Source organism: Tachysurus fulvidraco, chromosome 25 (assembly GCF_022655615.1).
Source record: "Tachysurus fulvidraco isolate hzauxx_2018 chromosome 25, HZAU_PFXX_2.0, whole genome shotgun sequence".
Lineage (NCBI taxonomy): Eukaryota > Metazoa > Chordata > Actinopteri > Siluriformes > Bagridae > Tachysurus > Tachysurus fulvidraco.
Window position 1 is genome coordinate 4,997,717 of NC_062542.1, and position 23,056 is coordinate 5,020,772.

Here is a 23,056-nt window from a genome sequence, read left to right on the forward strand (position 1 = left end):
GGGGAACAGAATTGAGGCACAAAAGGATAAAGAATCATTAATGTAGTAAAATGTGACTTTGTGTCCTTATCATCCTTTTGGGACATTTTAAGACTTCCTTTGTGGCTAATATCCTGCTATCCTTTTTCATGCAAGTCAGTTTCATGCCATTCATTTATCTTTAATGAGGCACAAGTCTATTGCAATGCAACATGACCATGTCTGGGGCACTTTAGCATAGCCAGCCCACCTCTTAGTATGCTTTTTTGGGAGGTGAGGAAATCGGAGAACCGAGAGGAAACAGACACAGACATGGGGTGAACGTGCAAAACTCCACACAGACAGTAATGCATCATCGGAATCAAACCCTCAGCTCTTACATAACATTTAAAAGTATATGAACCCCTGACCATCACACAGATATACAGTATGCTTTTGAACATGCCAGATTTAGCTGCCTTTATATTTAGTTGCTGTTATAATGCTCTTCTCATGGGACTTTCCACTCTATTCTGGAGTTTGTGGTGGTGGGGATTTGTGATCATTCAGCCTCAAGAACTTTAGTGAGTTCAGGCACTAAGGGTGAGGAGGTGAGGAGGCCTGGGGTGCAATCAATGTATCGGTTCATCCAAAAGGTGTTCAGTGGGTTCTTCTCAGGAACTCTCATGTTTTTTTTATTCAAATATGGCAAACCATATTTCATGCAGATTACTTTGTTCCCAGGTTCACTGTCATGCTAGAACAGGTTGGGGTCTCTGAGCTCCAGAGTACGTAACTTATAATGCCTCTTTATACAATGACATTCTATACAGTTATGCACTTCCAACTATCTGGCAAAAGTTGGAGGAAGAACCTCATACGGCTGTTACAGTCAGGAGTCCACAAACTTTTAAATGTAGGCATCTTCACAGCAAACAGTCATCTGATCAGGTGTTTCCTAATATTCCGGTTGTTAGAATTACAACAAAACAAAGATATGATTATTAAATTATGTGAGTATTAAATTATTAATAACAACTATTCCATCTATTGTAATATTTTAATAATATAATGTATAATTTGTAACGTTTGGATATAAAAGATGTCAGATATTTCACATTTGAATATCTAGAAAGAAGCAAAATGCATAATTTGCCAACAGAATATGAACATTTCAAGGTGTTAATGAATCAGAGCATCTAAATCAGGACACATACTGTAATCTTATGCTCTAATGAGCTCAATACAAACTACTCCAAAAAATATTTGCACTTATTTTGCTGAGAAAGTCTTTTATGTTCTGCGTTTTCATGTCTTTGTTAAAAAAAACGCACCATGATGCAATACATTCCTTCATCATGAGGTCTCAGGAGAACGCTGTCCTCGTGCCATCCGGCGCACTCAGTGTGGAGAGGCGCAGCAGCTCCGGCGCCTGTCAGGGTAGGGCGCGTTTTTTTTTTTTTGTCATCCTCCGCGTCAGTGGAGAATTTCAGTAAAGCATCAGGACGTGGAAAGGTCGGCGAAGATTTTTAGAGATAGCGATTTTCCGGTGTGTCTCCGTCTTCAGCCTCGTCACAGAGTATAAAAAGAGTAGGATATGGAAGAGGTTTATGGATTTTGGAGCAACCTTTTACGCATCAGGTTCACCAGCTGTAGAGAACCATGGACATGTCCGCGGTCACACTCACACTCTTCGGCTTTATCTGCATTTTGTCCACACTGACAGGTAAAAACTTTACATTTCACAGTTAAATTATTTTTTAAAAATATTTATAAGAAGATTATAACTGAAAAATAACATATATAACAATATAATTTTCTCAAAGATTGCAAACACTATCAGTGAAATTATTATTATTATTATTATTATTATTATTATTATTATTATTATTATTATTATTATTATTATTATTATGTCTGGGTTATGATAATATGATATATGTTATAATAATAATAATAATTATTATTATAATAATAATAATAATAATAATAAGAAGAAGAAGAAGAAGAAGAAGAAGAAGAATACAAGAAAACAATATAGTTTGGCTCATAACTAATAATTACAATATTGTATTCTTATAATAATTAAAAAAAAACACAGACATACCGAACGTAGACATAGAATTGAATAATTAACGTCCTGGGCTTATGAGTTTCACTATACAGGAAGAAATTGTGGCCCGGAAAGGAAATCCTCTACTACAAATAGCCATTGACTCCTTTTACTATTATAGATGCTACAACAGAAGAGCCCAGAGTGGAACTCCTCACCAAGAGCAATGACGTTTTGTTGGGAAGCACAGTGTTGTTGCTTTGCAGAGGTTAGTGTATGAGATAAACTATTGAGAAGCCTGTCATTGGACTGTCAAGCTGTCATGAATGTGCCAGTGTATTAATCAAAAATATGTCAAATTATGTTTATTTTTTTGCAAATTGACACATTTTGGGGACCGATTCCTAGACTTTAGATCATCTCCTAAACATCAAAATTGTAAACATGACCATCCATCTAAATATGTGGTCTCAAAAGGGAGAAGTTAATAGTCTGTTGGTGATGCATTAAATCATCCAAATTGAAGAAGAAAGAAAAAAAGGGACATGTTCATTGTTTATATTATGGTTTATTATAATATAGAGCGTAGATAATAGAACACTAACTACCATAAACTGTTGATATGTTGTTTATAGTCAGTTCATATGCTGGTTCTTTACAGTTTTTAGAGATGTTTTGTTTAGTATCAAGTGTCAGCAAATATTTACTGTGAAAAGAAAGAAAAGCTTTAGGGAAAGAAATGCATCAAGAAAAATTCTAAATCAGTAAAATGATCTTTGGAGAAAATGAACAATATGTAATCCATTTCATCTACAGCTAATAAAGTTGCAACATTCAAATGGCTGAAGGATGGAGAAGATCTCGAGGACAACATAGATAATGAAGAAGAAAAAAGTAAACTGACTTTGAAGCATGTCAAGTTATCAGATAGCGGAAACTACACGTGCCTTGGCGATTTTGATGGTGAAGAACACGAGCAAATCATCAGCATATATGTCTATGGTAAAACATCTTATCTTTTTAAAACTTACCAATATATACATGTACATGTATATGACAATGTACAAATCAAATTGAGTTGCAATGTCTGATAATGTCCCAGGGCCTTTATAACAAAATAGGACTTTGGAATGAAATGACAATTCAGTACATTTGTTGTGTATTTACATGAATTCTGTACTTTTTGTCCTCTCTTCTTGTTAGAGGGTCCATCCTTTGGTTTAACTAAGACATACCATGAGTTTTTGGTCAACGATACAGCGTATGTTCCATGCCTGGTCACTGGGAAGCCTGAAGTGGAGAACAACTGGTATTGGAACGATATCCGTGTAATAAATAACGGTAGGATCTTCAGTAAAGGCTTTTGATGTGTTGTTGCATTGTCTTAAATTATATTATAAATGTGTTGTAAAATTGATCTTCATCTTAGTTAGAATTATATTATTATAAATAACAGTTAGGATTCTAGTCATTTTATCACCCTTTTTGTCCTCCAATTAAAATGCCTAGGCATATATTCTGAAATATTTACATACAAGCTGTTCTTTTTTGTTTAAGAAAACATTTACTGTATTAATACTTTATATATGAATTAACTTTAAGGGTAATACATAATTATGCTCAACAAAAAAGACCTGAACTGTTAAGATTTCTGAGTTTAATAAACAACAACACTGATTTTTTTTTCTTTTTTTTTTTGTATTTTAAAACCCATGACATGTTCTTGAAGCTTTTGCTGACCAGGGACCTACAAATTTGTCCAAGTTTGTTTCTGTAAGATAAAGCGATAAGAGATAAGCTTCTTGAATGAACCCTATTTCAAGTGCTAGTGTTATGATGTAATACTGCTGTTATAAGAACCAGATCAGTGTTCATTTCTAATTGCTATCTGTTCCACAGAAACAAATAATCTCAACGTGCTACCAGACGGGACGTTGCAGATTACGAACATTCAGAGGGAAAATCATGGCACCTATGTCTGCGAGGGAAAAATCAAAAGGCGGCCCATATTCCGGACTCTGAACATCTCTGTTGTTGTAAATGGTAGGGAATGAGATAGTGTACAGTTGAGAATTCAATGAGTTAAATGCTGATTTAGCTTAGGAAACTGAAAGATGATTAATGTAGAAAGACTCTTCTTGGTTCTTTTAGTTCCACCAACTGTCATCGTTCGTGGTGAGAACACGAAGGTTGTGGCTGGGCCAAAGAGAAGTGTCAGTTTAACTTGTTTGGTTACGGGAGCACCTCATCCAAATATTACCTGGGAGACGTAAGTACATTAATCCTTTTAACCAGTATACTAGCGTTGTATTCGGCGGGCAGAACGGAAATCTTATCTTATTTTTTTATCTCGGTCCATCAAATAAAGCTAAAATGCAACAGTGTTGTTATATTTTTATTATCCATCTCTTTTCCTCTTAGACCTGACACATCAGATTCCTCTCGCTACATATACAACTCAGACAAGAGTAAACTCACCATTCCAGGTGTGGCCAGAGAGGACTCAGGAAAATACGTTTGTACCGGAGCCAATAAAATTGGAAACGACAGTGCAACATTCACCCTAGATGTTTCAGGTGAGAAGATGCGCCCTGAACATATTACTATCTGAACATTTCTTTACAATTTGTCATTTATTTTTATATGTACGATTTTCAGTAATTTGAAGTAATCGCTGATGTTTACCGCAATATTCACATGCACTATACAGATACACTATATAGGCAAAAGTATGTGGACACCGATTATCTCACACATCCTCAAAAAAAGGTTTCAATTTCAGTTTACTGGAATTAAGAAGCCCAAACCTGATTCTGTAAACTAATTAACGAATAAACAAATAACCAGCTTAAATTGTGTTCACTTTTATAGAATTATTTTAGTCGAATAAATCATCTTTAAAGTGGGGTGCATGGTGGGTTAGTGGTAGGAATTTTTGTCTCACATATCCAGGAATGAAGGTATGATTTCTGCCACTGCCCTGTGTGTGTGTGTGTGCTTCTGTGGTGTTTGAATGTTCTCCTCATTCTTCGGCTTTAATGCAAAGCTCTTCACTACCAATGTAAACAAATATGTTGGTTTTTTCTATACATTTCGTTAACTGGTTGCTGTCTACAGAAATTCCATCAGTACACCTGAGCAAGAGTGAGATGGTCGTGAAGCCTGGAGACTCAGTTTCTGTCTTCTGCAATGCCAGTGGACATCCGAAACCAACCATACAGTGGCTGAACAGGAGCAGGAAAGGTGGCATGGTAATAAGCTTTCGATTATTAGCTCATAAGTCATCGTATTTTACTATAATTCTAGAAGAGGATGCAGCTATGGCTAGTATAACAGAGCTAGCTCCTCCCATCATCAATAAAATCTTTCATTTTTCACATCCAAATTAGACTAAGAAATTATGTTCTAATCAAATGGTGTAAGTCGGGTGGAAACAAATGCAATAGCACCCCCGCTGGCCATAATACGTTTTTTTTAATTTTATTTCAGCTCTAATATCCCGTCCAATATATCTCTGATATATTTGCAGAATTGTAGCTTTAAGCACAGTTCACAATATTTCTTGTTCCTCATTCTTTTTCCTGTGTATGTGTTTATAATAAAGTCGTCTACCGGTCGAGTGAGAGCCGTGGAATCGCAGCTTCAGATTGAGAATGTGGTGATTTCTGATGGTGGAGTTTATTCCTGCAAAGTCACCAACGAGGCAGGAAGCAACACACAGAACTTCATGTTAATGAGTAAGAGCTAGCAAAATAATTTTGTCTTTTCACATATAATAACATTTATTTTTCCCAGGAATATGTTGGCTGGTGCCTATTCATCATGGTTCTACATAAACAAGTGATCATTTTAAGTAATATGTTAAAGGTTGAAATTATTTTGAGTGTTTTAGATATCAAGTATGTTTGTAGCCTTCTTTACTCAGTATTCTCTAAGTGTAAGATTTTCTGCTTTCTCACTTCCTAAATTTCACATTTTTTTCTTTTATTTATAAAATTTCTCAGCGTCTTTTTATTCTTTACTTTTAGCCTCTCCAGGAGAACCAACTTCGTTTACACTCTCTCCTGGACCCTCTGCGTTCCGCATCACGCTACAGAAACCTGTCCTGGACGGAGGTTCTCCCATTACTCAGTACATCATCCAGTGGAAAAACAAATCACAGGAATATTGGAATGAGATTACAATCCCATATTCTGGTAAAAAAAAAAAAATTCATTGTCAAAATAATAATCCCATTAATCGATTATTTAATTAATTAAATAATTCATGTGAAGACACTTGTGTATCTGAGGTCTGAAAAAAATGAGAATTTTTGCTAATGTTTTTAAAAAGGTCCAATGGAGGTCACATCCCTGGAGCCGTACACTGAATATTTTGTCCGCTTTGCTGCTAAAAACAAGCATTTTCTTGGAGGATTTTCTAATGAAGGGAAGATTCGCACCCTGGCCAAAGGTGAGTACCAAAAACTCTCCCTAAACGTTCTCTTCTCATTTTGGCTTAGCTGTTTAACCTGGGATTATTAGTGTACTCTTAGAATAGTCCTTCAAGAGGTTCTATATTAGAGTTAAGGATTGTTAGCTTATGAAACAAAAACACTCTTTTACTTTTACGATTGCCCCCAGAGTGACAACTCAGGAACTTATAGATGTACTAAACTTTTTTATTTTAGAAATATGAAGCCATACTTTTTCTATTTCTAGAATCCAGAGTAACTTAATAACTTGAAACAAATTCCGTTTTAGTTTGTATGAGAGGAAATTTCCTCTAATACAAAGTGCAATCTTTTACTTCTGAATTTCAATCAAAAAAGTCATGTCATGTTTAATACAATTTTTACAAATCCATTTTGCATTGCTCATTTCTCTTGTGTTTCTTTTCCATCTGATTAACTTGCACCGTGCCATTGTGACCTGTGTCCGATGATGTCATCACCATCGCTTTGCTGCTGTTATTATAGAGGGTGAGTCAGTGGTAAAATATTGTGTATTCGTGTATGCACAGTTTATGCATAATGTATTTTCCCAAATAAAATAGACAGACATGTGGAATATTTAGGTTTCAGTCGAGGCTAGCATTGTTTGCCAACGTTTTTTCAGTTAGTTAAAAACAAATAACTAAAATAAATAATGTTAGTTTTAGTCATGAATGTAAATTAGTTCAAGTATTGGTTTTTTGACTCTGTTGACTTTCTACTTGTCTCTGTGTAGGGGAACCAGACGTACCTGTAGTGTTGGCAGACGAGGGCCAAATAGAGAAAAACACCTATTCAGTTCCATTAAAGCAGCTCAGCAATGGAGGCTCTCCTATTACATCTTATGTTGTGCGCTACCGAATGGTTAGTATGTAACTGAATGAGAAAAGAATTAAATCAGTGCTTTACAGGTAATAATGAATACTTTTGGAAGAATTCCCAAGTGTGATATATATATATATATCGTAGATACATTGGGATATGGTAGCTCAGTGGTTAAGGTGTTGGACTACTGGTCAGAAGCTCATTGGTTTGAATCCCAGGTGCACCGAGTTGCCACTGCATGGCCCTTAACTCTCAATTGCTCAGGTGTATGTAAAATGCTGTAAGTGTAATATTTCCCATTAACAGAAGTCCTTATATTTATATCAACAGAGGAAGGAAGGTGAGCCCTGGAGAGAAAAGGCAACAGATGCAAACTCCACTAGCATTCACCTCCAGAATCTTGAGTATGACACTGACTACGAGGCTGAAATCTTTGCTGTTAACGTTAATGGCTTCTCCAAAGCAGAAAAAGTCTATTTCACCATCCAACAAGGTAAATACTGTCCCCATTGATAAGCGCTGAAATCTTACCCTGCATTCACATCTGCAGCATTTTTGTGTTTTATTCTCAGTGAAAATAGTCTTGACATGTGACTGCAGGTGTGAATGTAGGGTTTGAATGCTTCAGTATGTTTTTTGGATTCATTACATGATGATGATGATGATGATGATGATGATGATGATGATGATGATGATGATGATATTTGTATTCTATATACTCTTATGTTTTTACCAACTCTCTTACAGCTCCGCACAGCCTGGGTAAAGGTGGTGTAGTGGCCATAGTGTTGGTCATCTTCCTGTTGATGCTGTTTGGGGTTGATGCTTTGTGTTGCTATAAAAATCACTGTGGCATGATCAACTTCGTGGCCCAAAAACTGTTTGGTCCCAACATGTCTGAAACTAAAAGTATGGAGGAGGGTGTGTTTAACAACGTTGCTGTGTAAGTGACTTTTTATTTTCTTTCATTCTTTTTAAATTCAGCATGGATACAGTATATTTCTTCTTTATATTATATTTATACGCATTAGAGACCTCATTTATTAAACTGGACATAAATACATTTCATCCTAATTTGTACGCAGGGACAAAGAAGAATTGTCCTGTTCATGAAAACCTTGACTGATGGGCCTTAAATCATATATAATTAGTCCAGAGTTACTGCATTTTTATATACATTATACTTGTTCAATTTACTAGACTTTTTATTAATGAAAATTCTTAAGCAAAGCTGTTTCATATTTCTGACTTAATTCATATTAATGCAATCCAAAACAAAGGCATAAATGAAGCCGAAGAGAGCTAAATGAATACATTTAGAGCTAAATTAATCATTTAAATTTTAATTTGTTATAAATTCTCATTCTGTCATTTTCATCACCATGAGATATTTTATGGCATTTTGCGGGCATCACTAAATGTAAACATGGGAACATGCTTGGCAATCTAGAGCTGATTGGCTTTGCACTAGAGTCCAAAGAAAACAGTTTAGTTTGGTTTGGCTAACAGAGATATTTACACAGAACCTTTTTAAATCCAAGATTGATAAATGAGTCTCAATGTCCATTCATTTGTTAGCTTATGCTACTCTGTCTGATATTCACATTCTATAAATGTTCATTTGCTCATAAAAAGTCATTAATGTGAATGATCCTACCATGTCTGTTTTTGCTGGTTTATGCAGAAACATGAACGGGCTTGAGAAACCGAGAGGTAGCATTCCAAAACTACAGCCACAAAACAAAACGGAAAACGGAGTGCAGCCGGACGTCACTTGTGACAAAGCGCCTCTGACCAAATTTGAGTAGGTGTCTATATATGTTATATGGGTCCATATACGTTATATACCGATATAACAGTCCACATAAGCGACATACTGTACAGTTACACAGGATGTCAGGGTTGTGTATATATATTATATATATATTCTATACTATTTTAAACAATTGACTGCCATTAAATGGTTCATTCAGTTAATATTATTATTGTCATTTTAGTCAGATTGATCAGACTTTCTTATTTTTGGTGTAAATAAACATTCTAAAATGATCATATATTAGCTGCAGAAATTGGTAGCTAACTAAGAATGGATTTTATGGTATATTTTGACAGGACTGCTAAAATGTTAACTATATAAATTAGCGACGATAAAACAATACAAAACAAGACACGGATAATGAAATGCTATTTGTTTTCTCTTTCTTTAGGAAAAAACCAGCCAATGCTGACTCAGTCAATGAAGCACGATTGTAAAATGTTTTTGACACCAAACAAGAAAGAAAGGCTTCAGTTGCATTTAATAGTATGTGATTGCATTGATACTGACATTAACAGGGTAAAGAATGGAAATGTAGCTTTTGATAAATACAATCATTTTGTAGATAAATGAGAGCAGCTAAAAGTGTACAGAAATAAGAGTATAATAACAGATTTTCTATGCTAATCTGTGCCATGAGGGTCATAATATTTCAACATGCTGTAATGTCTGAAGCAATCATTATGGGAGGATTTTATTTGACACAAATGAACAGACACTGCATTATTATTATTATTATTGCTAATTTATTTGATATATTTTCGCATTAATGTATTATTATGGTTATGATAATTGTTTATTCTTTTCTGCATGAATTATATTGCCTAAAGCTTAGCATACTGTGCATGTACATGCAAATGTGTATCATATAGATTGTAAGCAGTGCTGTATATTTTTGTAAATACATTTTGTCATTTTACTGTAATATATGTTTTTAAAAATTGCACACAGTGTGGGTTATTTATTATACAGTTTTAGTAAGCGGGTGTCATACACAAATCAGACGCAGACGGCAACTTGTTGATAAGTGCTAGGAATTTGCCCAGGTGAGGTTAGATCAGAAATATCTTCTGCTACGAACGCTCAGAGAGAGAACTGACACATGCACACAAAGTATCAAAATCTATTTCACAGGCAGCTTATATCCAGAGAGACTAATTTTCATCCAATTTATAGAACCGAGCAGATAACGGTTTTGCTCAAGGCCCAAGCCATGACAGCTTGGTGGTCCTAAATAACAGTCTGATAACAGTCTGTTAGAATGTGAGGCCAATTTTAATCTAACGACAAGACAATGCCTGTAAGCGACTTTTCCATTTTTTTCATAATTTTCTAGCTAGATAGCTAAAGAAGGAATTTAGAAGGTGTCAGATCAAGCAAGAGCCAGCAGCCAATCAGGCCAGAGCTAATGAGTTAGCAGGGAAGACAAAAAGCCGCTTTTTGCACATTTACACTTTGCAGACTTACGCTTTGTAGTCAGATCTAGTATCTGTAATACAGTAATATACATGTATAAAGGTATATATATATACGGGGCTGTCAAGTGTCACACATTGAGAGTGACAGTCACGCATTTGGGTCTTTTCTCACGCTCTCCCACCACACATCGTATTTCTCACGCAGAAAAACTTTTTGACTATTTATCGTATTTTTAATATGCCTCAGCACCCAGAATGTATCAGTCCGCACCACTGTCTCTATGGAACCTGGCAGGAATCAAGCACGTCTCAGTTCTTAATCAAGCCTGACACTTATCAGCCAATCAAAAAATAGCACTATCTGGATAAGATTTAACGCAACAACCAATGAAAAAAAATAATAATTAGAGAGGGTATTTTTGAAGGTCAGTTTGAACAAAACCTCAACACGAAACAGCTTGTCTCTGGACACGACATTGACCTCAATCATGACCCTAAAAATGTCTGGGCTTGAGCCGAACTGTTTTAAATGGGAGCAACATTACAAATGATAAAGGAGTCCAAAAAGGCAACAAGCACTTACAGTAAACAACATCAGTCATTCTCTCTCTCTCTCTCTCTCTCTCTCTCTCTCTCTCTCTCTCTCTCTCTCTCACACACACACACACACACACACACACACACACACACACACATTAATAAATGGAAGTTAAACAAATACTTTGTATTTGATTAAACTACGGTCAGTGATCCTTATCAAACACAACTCCCCCATTATCGTTTTTTTTTTTTTGCGGATTGGGGTTTGGCACGGATGGGGTGTGTGTATATATATATATATATATATATGATTCATATATATGAATTTATGAACTGGCAGCATTTTCAGTGTTTATCATCCCCTCATATACATCCATGGACTGTTTACACAAAGTATTAATCTGTCACGTTAATTTGTGTGTATAGTGCACACATTTTATGTAACTAGCACATGAAGGCGTGCCATGTTTACCTGATGAACTCAACCGTGTTCCTTATTAGTCAGTCTCTGAAATATCAGAAATAACTGGCTTGGTAGTTATGGACACGGCTGATAATAATCAAATGCGAGTGTTTCACGTTTCATTGTTTCAATCCATCATTTGATTTGAAACGCAATGATTTACATTGACAATCTGACATTCAATCTTTGACAATGATGTTTATCAAAGATTGAAAAAAAAATGTTCAAGTTGTCAGTATGAAAAATTTCCAGGTTGTGTTGTAGTTTCAGGAGTTTTGTTATTTTTATGGTCACTAACTGCTGTCAAGGACAAAGTGGCCCAGGACCACTGGGTCACTGGGTGCAATGCAGAAATACACACTACTGAACACCACATAGTGCACATATGCATTTATTTTATTTCATGAAGTCTTGCAAGCATTCAATAAAGAAAAAAGTACAAGCAAGTGAGTGCTTCTATGATTTTTCGAGATTAATTTGATTCAGTAACTAGATTACATTGTTTCATTATTAATTGATGAATGAATTAATTAATCACATCAGCTAAAATTTATTTATTCTTGTTTACAGTTGAACGGATAATCAGACCCGGGTTCGCTCCACTTGATTACTGGATTAGCTCTGTAACACAGCAAGAACATTAGGAATATTAATGAGCAATTTTTTCATAGCCTTTAACATGCAGGAATACTCAAGTTAATGTTTATTTCAGTTGTTTAGATTTAGATTGAAGTATATTGGGATTAGGTTCAGATACATGATGAATTGTTTGCCAAGCAAACTTGTATGAGCATTAAATACAGTACACGTTTCATAGAATGCACTGATCTTGGCTTTACAAAGAAAGAAAGAAACAGAGAAAGAAAGAAAGAAAGAAAGAAAGAAAGAAAGAAAGAAAGAAAGAACAAACAGACAAACAAACAAACAAACAAAGGTTATAGTCAGAATAACAGACAGTTCCTGATAGAAAGTCAGATGGAACGTGAGAGTGACACTAGATAGAAGCAGAGATAGTGTTATTAATAGGAAGACCGAAGGAGTGAGAGAGTGAAACAGGTAGATTCATAGATGGAAATATGGAGTGAGTGGAGTAAAAGAGTGTTAATTGTGGAACGACAGATGAAGAGAGTGATTCAGAGGGAAATTTGGAAGGAAGATTTGATTTGAAGTTGAAATGGGAAAACATAATAATAATAATAATAATAATAATAATAATAATAATAATAATAATAATAATAATAATAATAATAGTAATAATAATAATAATAATAATAATACATTATTTTATTATAATTATTATTTTTAATAAATAATACTTTATTATAATAATATAATTTATAATTCATAATAATAATAATAATAATAATAATAATAATAATAATAATAATTATTATTATTATTATTATTATTATTATTATTATTATTATAAGCTTAAACAGCAGCACAGAATGTTAACATAATTACTTACTGCAGTTAGTAATCTCCCTCCACTTCAGTGACACATCTGTGTTTGCCCACTTGCAATTGTTTTCATAAGAGGTCATGACGTTGCAGAAGGCATCATGGTTTCCGTGAGTGAGACATGTGTAAAAGAGACAGTTGTATGAAAACTGCCCTATTTTAACTGTATTGTTGCAGCTAGCAAAAGGCCCAGTTTTGTCGTCTAACAAACCACAGAACTGGGGGCCTCCATACTTCCGCAACTCCTCTTCAGAGCATGATGGGAAGTGCCAGCACTTCGGGTCGTTGTCGAGAGTGCTCCATGACTGCCCCCATTCTGTGTTGCCTGCTGCAGCAATGCCTGTTGGTGTGACAAAGTCATCATCGCGGTTGTCGTTATAGGTTCCACACATGCCCACTAGGTTTTTATAGTAGTTACTGGACACGGTCACCCTGAAGAACTCGCCCCAGTCAAACATGACCTCCAAACCAAAGTCTGTTTGCAGGGTTCCTCTTATTCCTGACTGTGTTATCCGGATACGGTCCGAGTCCAGACTCACAGGCAGGACGTATTCCTTTCCATCAATCTAGGCAGCACAAAAGACGGAACAGATTATCATGTAATCATATTAATTTAATGATTTATGCATTTTAGAGGATATAATATGTTTTAAAACTGTATGTAAAATTGTATTACTTATGTATGTTACAGTACATTTATACATACATTATCTGATCCCTGATAATATGTTCCAAGTGTAAGTTTTCTTTTATTTCAAATTAGTCACAGTTATTTTTCATTTGTTGCCATTTTTATATTACGATATATTCTATTTTAACACACTTTTATTACATTTTTATATTTTTATTTTTTCTGTCACTGCTATTATTTACAGCACAACTATCAAATTGCCTTTTTTCTTGTTTTTTTTTATTTTTGTTGTGACTATAAAGTTCAGATCCTGTATTTAAGGGTGTGAAATGTTAACATAAATAGACATAAATAGAGTTTTATTACTATTAAATTCAGTTCCAAGTTGACACTACCATACACAATAACGCTGCAGTGGAATGATTTTTTTGGAATGAGTTAAATAGAATAATAATAATAATTATTATTATTATTATTATTATTATTATTATTATTATTATTATTATTATTGTTATTGTTATTATTATTATTATTATTGCTGCTGTTGTATTGGTATTGTGATAACTAATCACCTATGTAGATATCATTTTATTATGTATAAGAAAATGATGGGATTTATTTACCATCACTTTGTTGCGTTCGTGTTGAATAATGATGATTTCATGGCCTGAAAACTTCATGGTAACTATCTTGATGTAAGTGCCACGTGTGCTTTGTTCGTTCTTGTTAATGATGATGAATTCCGTGAGGCTTTTGTCTTCACCCGACGTCTTTACCATAATGTAAGAGCAGGTGCCCTGAAAAGAAAACCTGCTTCCATCGAAAGTTATATAGTTGGGGTCTCCAAAAACTTCGCATGAGGCGCTAGAGGTGGCCACACACACTGCTGCACTGTCTCTTTCTATACATTTCTCTTTCTCACGACATGTTTTCTTGCTGCAGGGATCTGGAACAAAGTAAGACACTGTTATTTTATATCACATTATTTACACCCGCATAATAATGAGATTGCACTTCCTTACCATGTATGCATGTTGGAATGCCGTCCAGTGTGCGACAGACCTCATCTTCCTTACAGTTTATGGGCTGACATGAGAACTGTCCAGCTTTACATGTGCATCTTTCTATACAGTCTCCTCTGACTACTGACTCCCCAGACTGCAAGGATGATATTAAAATATTTAAATTATTTGACTGTTTTGTATGCAAGAAGCCAAGTCAACCAGAAAATTGTTACTAATTCACTAATTCACCTTGTAATATCTTCCTTCTACCGAACAACCACAATCATCTACAAGCTTACAGTCACCTCCATCAAAGACAAAGCCTTCATCACACTGGCAACCTTCAAGACACTCCGGACAAATTGGTGCCACGGTAAGGCTGGCACAAGTTGACGTACAGGTGTCCGCACATAGCTCATAGTGACTTTTTACAGGACAGGTCATTTCTTGAAAAAAAGATGAAAAAGAAAACCGTATTAAATTTCAGTAACATGTTCATTTATCAGGGTCACTTTGGATCCAGAGCCTATCCCAGGCATGAGGCAGGAATACACCCTTGCTGGGACACCTGTCATTTGCAGGACATCATGCACACACATTTATATAATCATTCATGCTTGGGGCAATTTATAGTCAGCAGTTGACCTGTTAGCATGTTTCCAAACTGATGTGGACATGAGGAGAGATAGAAAAATAGAACACTGGAATTGTTAAGCATCAGTGCTTCATGTTGTGCGACAATGGCTCTATTAACACATAAAACTTAACCATAAACCCCATGATACCAGAAGCAAGCCCCCCGTGATGTAGTTATCAACATAAATTAAATTATAGACCTTATTCCATAACATATAGCTACTTACGGCAAAAGGTTGAATTCCTCCAACGGCTGATGGAGACCCCAGCTTGTTGACAACGGACCACATAGTTTTGGACATGGCGGCAAACAAGTGTCTTATCCTCCGGCTGTAATGTGACATCCTTTACACATGTATCATAGAATGGTGAAGGTGGTATTTTTGAATAACAATTAGAGAATGGGCCTTTCTCCAAAGTTAGGATCTTGCAATCATTGTGTCCATCATTTTGGCCTCCTGTTGCAGGCCCTGAGCATGTGGAGCCTGATGGACATCCTGTGTGACAGATCACTCCTTCCTGAAGCACCAGCCAAGCTTCAACAAATTTCTCAGCAGAGGAAGTTTGATTACCATCTGGCATTAGGAAGTCATCTGCCTTGTTATCATTATAATTACCACAAAGACCCTTGACAGCATTTTTGTAAGTGGATGGGATTTCAACTGTGGCCATCGATACGGTGTCATAGGTCACCTTTAGTCCAAAAGAAGTTTCTAAGATAATGAAGGCACCACTCTGATAGATGCTCACCAGTCTTCCTTCAAGAGTTACTGGAAGAAGAGCTTTAACCTCATCGACCTGACAATAACAAGAATACAGCAAAACATTTGACAGCTAAAGACTCCATGGCTGGCATAATAATCCTGATGCCACCTTACATTAATATAAAAATGTGATGCAATTAAACGTTACCCTTATTTCCCACAGAAGACCAGGAATCAGAGCAATCTTATATTGGTTTACAACTATGTCGATTCTTCTTGTGACCACCACAGTAGAAGATATTTGCTGGACAGTCACACTGAAAGGCATCTTCATCTGATCTGAAGTCTGGACTGTTTCCACCAGTTTGTACACACAGTCCCCTTGCACACTGATGTGGTTCCCATCAAATGAGTGGTAAGTCCCAGAACCAGAAACAGAGCAAGATCCTTTGCCATCAGGATGGCAGGATTGAACCCCATCACGGATTTCACACTGCTCATTAGGACCGCATGAGAAATTGTCTTTACATGTGACATTTCCTTGCTCTTTGCAGACACACATTTGGCTGCACTTGTCTTTGGGGTAAAAGACTTGGTCAAGCTTATAGTACTGGCCTTCATATACACAGCCGCATTTCTCCAATGGGACACACTCGCCGTTGCTCAGGACAAAGCCAACATCACACACACAGCCTTCGATGCACGGTGCACGCTGGCAAGCCGCGGGCTCGGTGAAGCCGTTGCAGGTCTGCGGACATCCAGCAAGACACACATCATAGTGGCTATTAGCTTTGCAGGATGCAGCTGTGAAGAGAGTATCAGAGACCAGTTAATCACACACATGGTCAAGTGGAACGAATCATAAAGATGAATTAAAATCAATTTTATATTTAAATAAGAAATAATAGAGCTGAGAACTAGAAAATCTAATTAACACTTAAGCACTTACGACAGAAACTGTCAGTTCTCCATTTCTCCACAATGCTGTGTGCTGTCTGGCATGCAGCTGTGTAGGCTGTAAGTGCATTACAGAGAGCTGTAGAATGACCACCGTACATACACATGTCATACACGCAGTCTTCATAGAACTTGGTAGGATTGATTTGGCTATGACATGCTTTAAATGGGCCATTTGTATCTGTAAACAGGCTGCAAGGCTTTGTGAAAGCATCCTTATTCCTGTCTACAGCATCACATTTGGGACACTTCTCCCCCTTGCACTCTGCCGAGCAATCAGGGTCATTTCTGGCTTTCCAGCCATTTCCAAATACAGTAGGGTTTGTTGTTATGCTTTTGTTTGGGAACATCAGGTCATCATTTACGTTTCCATTCCAGTTACCACAGAGACCTCCTACCTGGTTACTGTATGTACTGGGGAGAGTGATTTCAACGTAACTATCCCAGTTAAATCTCACATTCATTCCAAAGTCTGTTTTAACCACTCCAAAGTAACCACTGCGGAATACGGATAGCTGTCCACCGTCTTTCTCAAATGGCAAATTTACAAACAGGTCGTTGACCTATGACAAAAATGGAAAGATTATTATGCATCGTTTTATGTCCACTAGGGCCCAGTTAAACTAGTGCTATAACAAGCATACATACTTAACTGGCATTACTAAAAAAAACATTCTTTGTTAAATACATGCTACACTACTAGGCATAAAACTTGTGTATAAGTGAACAGGGTCTTAGCTCTAATCCAGAACGTTTAGGTCTAATATATTGTGTAAAGCACATTGCATATCCATTAGGCTAAGTATGGCAAAAATATTAAGCAGTTAATCACTTTGACAAGGAAGCATATATTGTAGATTGGCAAAATAGTACTTGGCCTCAAGCTATAAAATCATCTGTTAAGTGAGGGTGATTTAATATAGATTTTGACTTGATTTCATATAGATAGGAAGAATAACCTACCATCACTTTACCACTATTGTCTTTACTCATGACAATGGTGTAGCCAAAGATTTTGATCTCCACAGACTTGGTGAAGGAAACAACTTTATTCAGTCCTCTGTTTTCATTCTTGACAAGAACTTCAAAAGGCACCAGCGAAGTGTCAGATGTATTAACCAGTTTAGAAAGGTAATAAGTGCAAGTACCCTGGAAATCAAAACGCCTCCCATCAAAGGTTAAATAGTGGGGATCTCCACTGCCTAGGCAGTGCCCGTAGGAAAGTGGGTAGCAATTTCGAACACCGTTCTGGATGTTACACACTTCAGAAGCCTTGCACTTTGTTGGTGTACATTTGACTTGTCCCGAACTGCAGGAGCATTTCTTAGTGCATGTCTGGTCACCCCAGAATGTCTCAGCAGGAGGGTAATAACGGTTCTCATAGTTACAGCCACATTGTCCCAGTGCTACACATTTGTCTCCGCTGAGGACAAAACCGTCGTTGCACTGGCAACCCTCCAAACAAGGCTTTTCACATTTGCTTGGTGCATCTCGATCTGCACAGGAGGCTGCACATGCAGTTCCACAAGATTCATAGTGACTGTTTACTGGGCATTGCAGTGCTGTTAATATATAAAGAAGAAAGATTTACAAGATATAATTAACTTCTTTTAAAAGACAGTAAACACTATGTGCCAAATTGGGTGTTACATTTGTTCAATTTCTTAATTGCACAATCTCACTTACGGCACTCGGACAGCATCCTCCAGTTGGAATTAATCTTCACTCCAGCTGCCATGCAAGCCTCGGCATAGGTACGTATGTTTTCACAGAGAAAACTTCTAATGCCTTTATTGATGCACACATCATACACACAATTGTCTATGTACACACTTGGGTCAACAGTCTTGTGGCAGTTGGCAAATGGCCCAGTTGTTTTTGCCATAAGACCACAGTAATTATCTCCATCATATTTTTCTTTAAGCCCAGGTGGGCAGAGGAGGCACTTGCCCTCACAGTCATCACGGCAGAACAAGTCATTGTCTGAAATTTTCCAGCTCCTGGCAAACTCCAGGATAGTGGATAGTTTTGTTCCTTTGGGGTCAGATTGCTCATCTGTCCCATCTCCATTGTAGTTCCCACAAAGTCCACCAAGTGACCCAAAGTAGGTGTTGGGTACTGTTATGTATAGCATCATGTTCCAGTCATATTTCACCTCTAAGCCAAAGTCTGTTGTTATGAGTGCATTCCAACCACTTTGTACCACTTCGATCTTTCCTTGAGCTAGACTTACAGGCAGGTGAGTGATTTCACCATTCACCTGAAAAGGGTACAGATGCAAACTTATTACTTTTTTTAATTATTATTTTAAAAATAAATGAGCAGCCTGCACATTTGTGTGTTTCCTCAACCTACCTCAACTACACCCATTTGCTGGCTCGCAACTATCGTATAATTGTACACATTGACTGATACTCTCCTGACATAGGCCACCAAATTATTCCCTCTGCGATTATTCTTTGCCAAAATGGTGAAGGGGACTTGACCATTCTCGCTTTTTACAGTCTTTGACATAGTGTATGTGCAGGTGCCTTGGAAATCATATGACTTCCCATCAAAAGTTTTGTAGTGCGGATCACCAACAGCCCAACATGTTGCGGTGTTAACATGGACACAGACTCCTTTCTTGCACTCTTCTCTCCAACGACATTTAACGGATTCACAGGGATCTTTCGGAGGTGGTGGTGGAGAAGGAGCTGAAAGACAAAGCTTAGAATTTAAGTCTTATAAATTAAGTGGTAATTTCATTGTGTTTTTGAATTTAAATGGTTCTCATACAGATTATAACCTACCATTGCATACTCCTGTTGTGGCATAGCCATGTCTTACTTTCCCACCATAAACATAGACAGCCTGTGGTGAGTCTTTGGATATGGTTATAGGACCTTTTTGAGTACCCAGAGATGTGATAGCCCATGAATACTTCTGGTTTGAAGGGAAAACATTCCAATTCAAAAAACTAAAAAGAGATTTACTGTCCTTTGTCTCTGAGACAACAACAGCAAAATTCTGGTAATCGTCTTGTGCATAAACAGTCCATGAATTGGACATTTGTGATACAGGAATTATGTTAGTCAAGAATTCATCATAGGGAATGTTGGTACTGGAATACATAACCATGATCTTTTTATTGCTTTGGATTACTGTAGGCAAATTAATTGCAACATTCAGAAGCTCTCCAGATCTAAGTGAATTATGCTGTGGTACTGGACCATAATAAACCGTCACATCAGTATTATCCTCAGTTGCAACAACATGGGCTGTGTCCTGGCCAATAAGCAAAGGGTGCATGGGAGGAATTAGGTACTCATCAGATAGTGACTCTATTGGCACCAGCTGTTCAAAGACATGCTCACATGTGCCAACGAGGCTCAGGCATTCGTGTCCGACCAGGACGGCTACAGGGAGCTGAGACTCAATCCTAATTCCTGTTAAGGTCTTCTCACTCCGAAGCAGATAAACCTGATAAGGAGCTAATCTGATACCCATCTTTATGCCTTGCTTCAAGTGTATCTTGCTATTAAGCAGTAGGTCTGAATAAGGTAGAATATTAATTGTGTTGTCTTCCTTGCCATTGACGATAGCCACAATCTTATTTAAGGGACTGCCTTCTGGAGTGAAGACTACATATCTCTTGCCCAATTCTTGATTGGGGAATATCACACTGCTGTCTCCAGTATATGGCTTAATGTGCGTGGATACCACTGAGATGTCTGTATTGGAAGAAATCAGCACTGTTTTGGCCGAGACTCCATCTTCATAAATCTCAGCTTTGTTTGGAAGGGTGACATATTTAGTAGAACCTTTTTCAATAGTTAGTGACTGTTTAAAGTTGAGCCCCTTGATTTCGACTGTAACAGTAGCCAAGGACTCCTGAGCTGTGATGGTGAGTCTGGGTTCAGCTTGGCCATCATTAGCTATATGATTAGGCATGAAGGCAGTGATGAACTCCTTGCCTATTGGGCAACCACTGACAGCTGGAGAGAAAAAAAACATTACTGTCAGCTATTTTATATTGTTATCTGCACTTATTAGTGCTTTAATTATGGTAATTAATAATGATAGTGAAAATTATACACAAAGGGTGAGTCTGAAACCAAAAATGTCATTCCTTTGTCTGGAAAGTATATTGAATAATATTGTTTATATATAAGGGTGAATAAGGAGAAGTCTGAATAATGAGCAAACTAAAGAAAGGGAGGATTACAAAGGATACTAGTCATACTTGATACATTTATCTGTTCATCCATCCATACAGCCATACATATCTACAGAAGGACCTAGGGAATCTGGAGCCTAGGTTGATTGACACCCTGGATGTGAGGGAACAATCATGCACACACACTCACACACCCATTCAGTCACTACAGACAATTTAAAGATGCCTACAATGTCTTGTGCAGAAAGAGATCATGCAATGCATGTCTTTAGGTTGGAAAAGAGAAGTGCCCCAGAGAAAACCTACGAAGTACAGGAGAACATGCAAACTCTGTGCACACAGGAGAGAGGAGGGAAGTGAACCCAATATGGAACCCTCCATAGCCTAACCTGGGAATACATTAGGTGGAAATAAAACCTATAAACCAAATATAGAGTGTATTTTTGTGAATTTGGAGGAAATGGTCCATTGTGCAAACAAACAGGCATATTAATACTTAATTAATAATACTTATTGCTCAAACACAGTTACATACTCTATTGAAATCCCTTTGGACACCTAAATACCTGGTGGTCTACAAGGATACCTGGTGGACTATTGTTTGAACACATGCAAGATGAGAATATTGAAATCTTTTATGGTGCAGTATAAATGTACTATTGATGAGAATGTCTGCTCATTAACATTCCTTTAAATCATTTAGAATCATAAGTGTATTCCTAACAAAATATATTAATAGCAATAATCAATAATCTAAGATATATTATTGAGATTATATCATTAGTATAAGGATTTTTTATCCCTATCTGTTTGTTCTTTTAACAATAAAATAAAGCTTATATTAAAATAAAGATCATATTTAGCTCAGTTTTTACCAATTAATACTATTCTCTTGTACATAATGAAATCTTAACTTACCAGTTGCTTTTAGAATGGCAACACATAGTAGAAAGACGTTTATCCCCATGTCTGCAAAAAAAGGAAATTTAATATAATTTAAGGTAAACTATTTATCCATAGTAAATTCATTTGTACAGAGATACATATTCGCAGGCCGAACTTCACAGTGAAACAAATTCGAAAACAAAACACACCTACAGCCTAGGTTAGGTGACATCAATAATGGGAGGGTTAAATAGCATTGGAGATGAGAACATTATCAAATATTTGCTTAAGAGTTTGTCAGAAACAGGATCTCATGTTTTTCATACCCTTTTACGTAAATCCACAATCATAATTGTTTATGTACTTGCACATGATTAAGACCAATATCACTAATTAAACAAACACAGTCTGCTCAAACTAAGATTTAGGTTCATCCCTAAAGAGCAAATAGACTAAATTTAGAATGGATTGGGTTTGTTAGGCTAACCATAAAACTTAAGATGATGCGCAAATATTGACTTTTTCCACGTCTGTTAGCATGTACAATATTTGAAAGAAATTTAAATTTAAATTGATTTTTCATTATCCACATAATGTATTCAAAACACAAAATTTTATTTTATATATATATATATATAATTTATGTTCTTTCCAGAACTAATTAGAACTAATCTCAATGAATAATGTAAATAGAATTAGAATTATTCTTGTGTTTTTGAGTGGTTTTTTGGGGGATTAGCTTTTATTTTGTATATTTGCTTCCTTGAAACATGAATCAGGTGCAGATACATATTTCGGCATTGTGTTACTAGACTGTAAAAACAAAGATATTTTAAGAAGTGAGAATGTCACATATGTCAAATTTACCCCACATTTTCAGATGAAAAGGAAAAAATAATAATCTTAAATATTTGTTAAATAATCATCTAATTCTAAAAATATTTTAAAAGTTTTGTGTATCTACCACGTTACACAAAAGACAGGTGTTTGTCTGGTTCAGTAATGTAAGTACCCTGCTAATGCAAAAGCTATACTTCAGTAACCTATCAGCTATAGGTATAAGGACATGAACAAG

The 23,056-nt window shown here is 36.4% G+C and overlaps 2 protein-coding genes across 2 annotated transcripts; one reads left to right on the forward strand and one right to left on the reverse strand.

Moving 5' to 3' along the window:
* Positions 1-1,528: 1,528 nt before the first annotated feature.
* ncam3 (neural cell adhesion molecule 3) lies at positions 1,529-10,067 on the forward strand. Its single transcript, XM_027169881.2, has 17 exons — positions 1,529-1,684; positions 2,193-2,279; positions 2,828-3,013; positions 3,215-3,352; positions 3,911-4,054; positions 4,163-4,280; positions 4,433-4,587; positions 5,129-5,262; positions 5,616-5,748; positions 6,040-6,207; positions 6,344-6,463; positions 6,969-6,971; positions 7,219-7,346; positions 7,638-7,800; positions 8,055-8,250; positions 8,992-9,111; positions 9,515-10,067. Exons 1-17 carry the CDS (start codon positions 1,621-1,623, stop codon positions 9,558-9,560), a joined length of 2,103 nt encoding a protein of 700 aa, XP_027025682.2. The 5' UTR covers positions 1,529-1,620; the 3' UTR covers positions 9,561-10,067.
* A 1,852-nt stretch (positions 10,068-11,919) lies between these two features.
* Positions 11,920-22,184, reverse strand: si:dkey-65b12.6 (IgGFc-binding protein). Its single transcript, XM_027170094.2, has 13 exons — positions 22,015-22,184; positions 19,730-20,914; positions 19,293-19,633; positions 18,624-19,197; positions 17,901-18,499; positions 16,930-17,500; positions 16,189-16,784; positions 15,504-16,074; positions 14,890-15,086; positions 14,659-14,794; positions 14,260-14,582; positions 13,013-13,571; positions 11,920-12,165 (listed from the first exon to the last, which is right to left on the reverse strand). Exons 1-13 carry the CDS (start codon positions 22,061-22,063, stop codon positions 12,152-12,154), a joined length of 5,715 nt encoding a protein of 1,904 aa, XP_027025895.2. The 5' UTR covers positions 22,064-22,184; the 3' UTR covers positions 11,920-12,151.
* Between the last annotated feature and the right edge of the window lie 872 nt (positions 22,185-23,056).

What these genes read in the sequence shown, in the direction of transcription:
- si:dkey-65b12.6 (XM_027170094.2), bottom strand. Translation starts at nt 22,063, where the DNA reads ATGGGGATAAACGTCTTTCTACTATGTGTTGCCATTCTAAAAGCAACT. An exon ending in CACAACAGGAGTATGCAATG is followed by an intron (nt 19,634 to 19,729) that starts GTAGGTTATAAT and finishes TTTGTCTTTCAG; the next exon opens with CTCCTTCTCCACCACCACCT. An exon ending in ACAATAGTGGTAAAGTGATG is followed by an intron (nt 17,501 to 17,900) that starts GTAGGTTATTCT and finishes TTTTTGTCATAG; the next exon opens with GTCAACGACCTGTTTGTAAA.
- ncam3 (XM_027169881.2), top strand. Translation starts at nt 1,621, where the DNA reads ATGGACATGTCCGCGGTCACACTCACACTCTTCGGCTTTATCTGCATT. An exon ending in ATTCACCCTAGATGTTTCAG is followed by an intron (nt 4,588 to 5,128) that starts GTGAGAAGATGC and finishes TGCTGTCTACAG; the next exon opens with AAATTCCATCAGTACACCTG. An exon ending in GGAGCAGGAAAGGTGGCATG is followed by an intron (nt 5,263 to 5,615) that starts GTAATAAGCTTT and finishes TTTATAATAAAG; the next exon opens with TCGTCTACCGGTCGAGTGAG.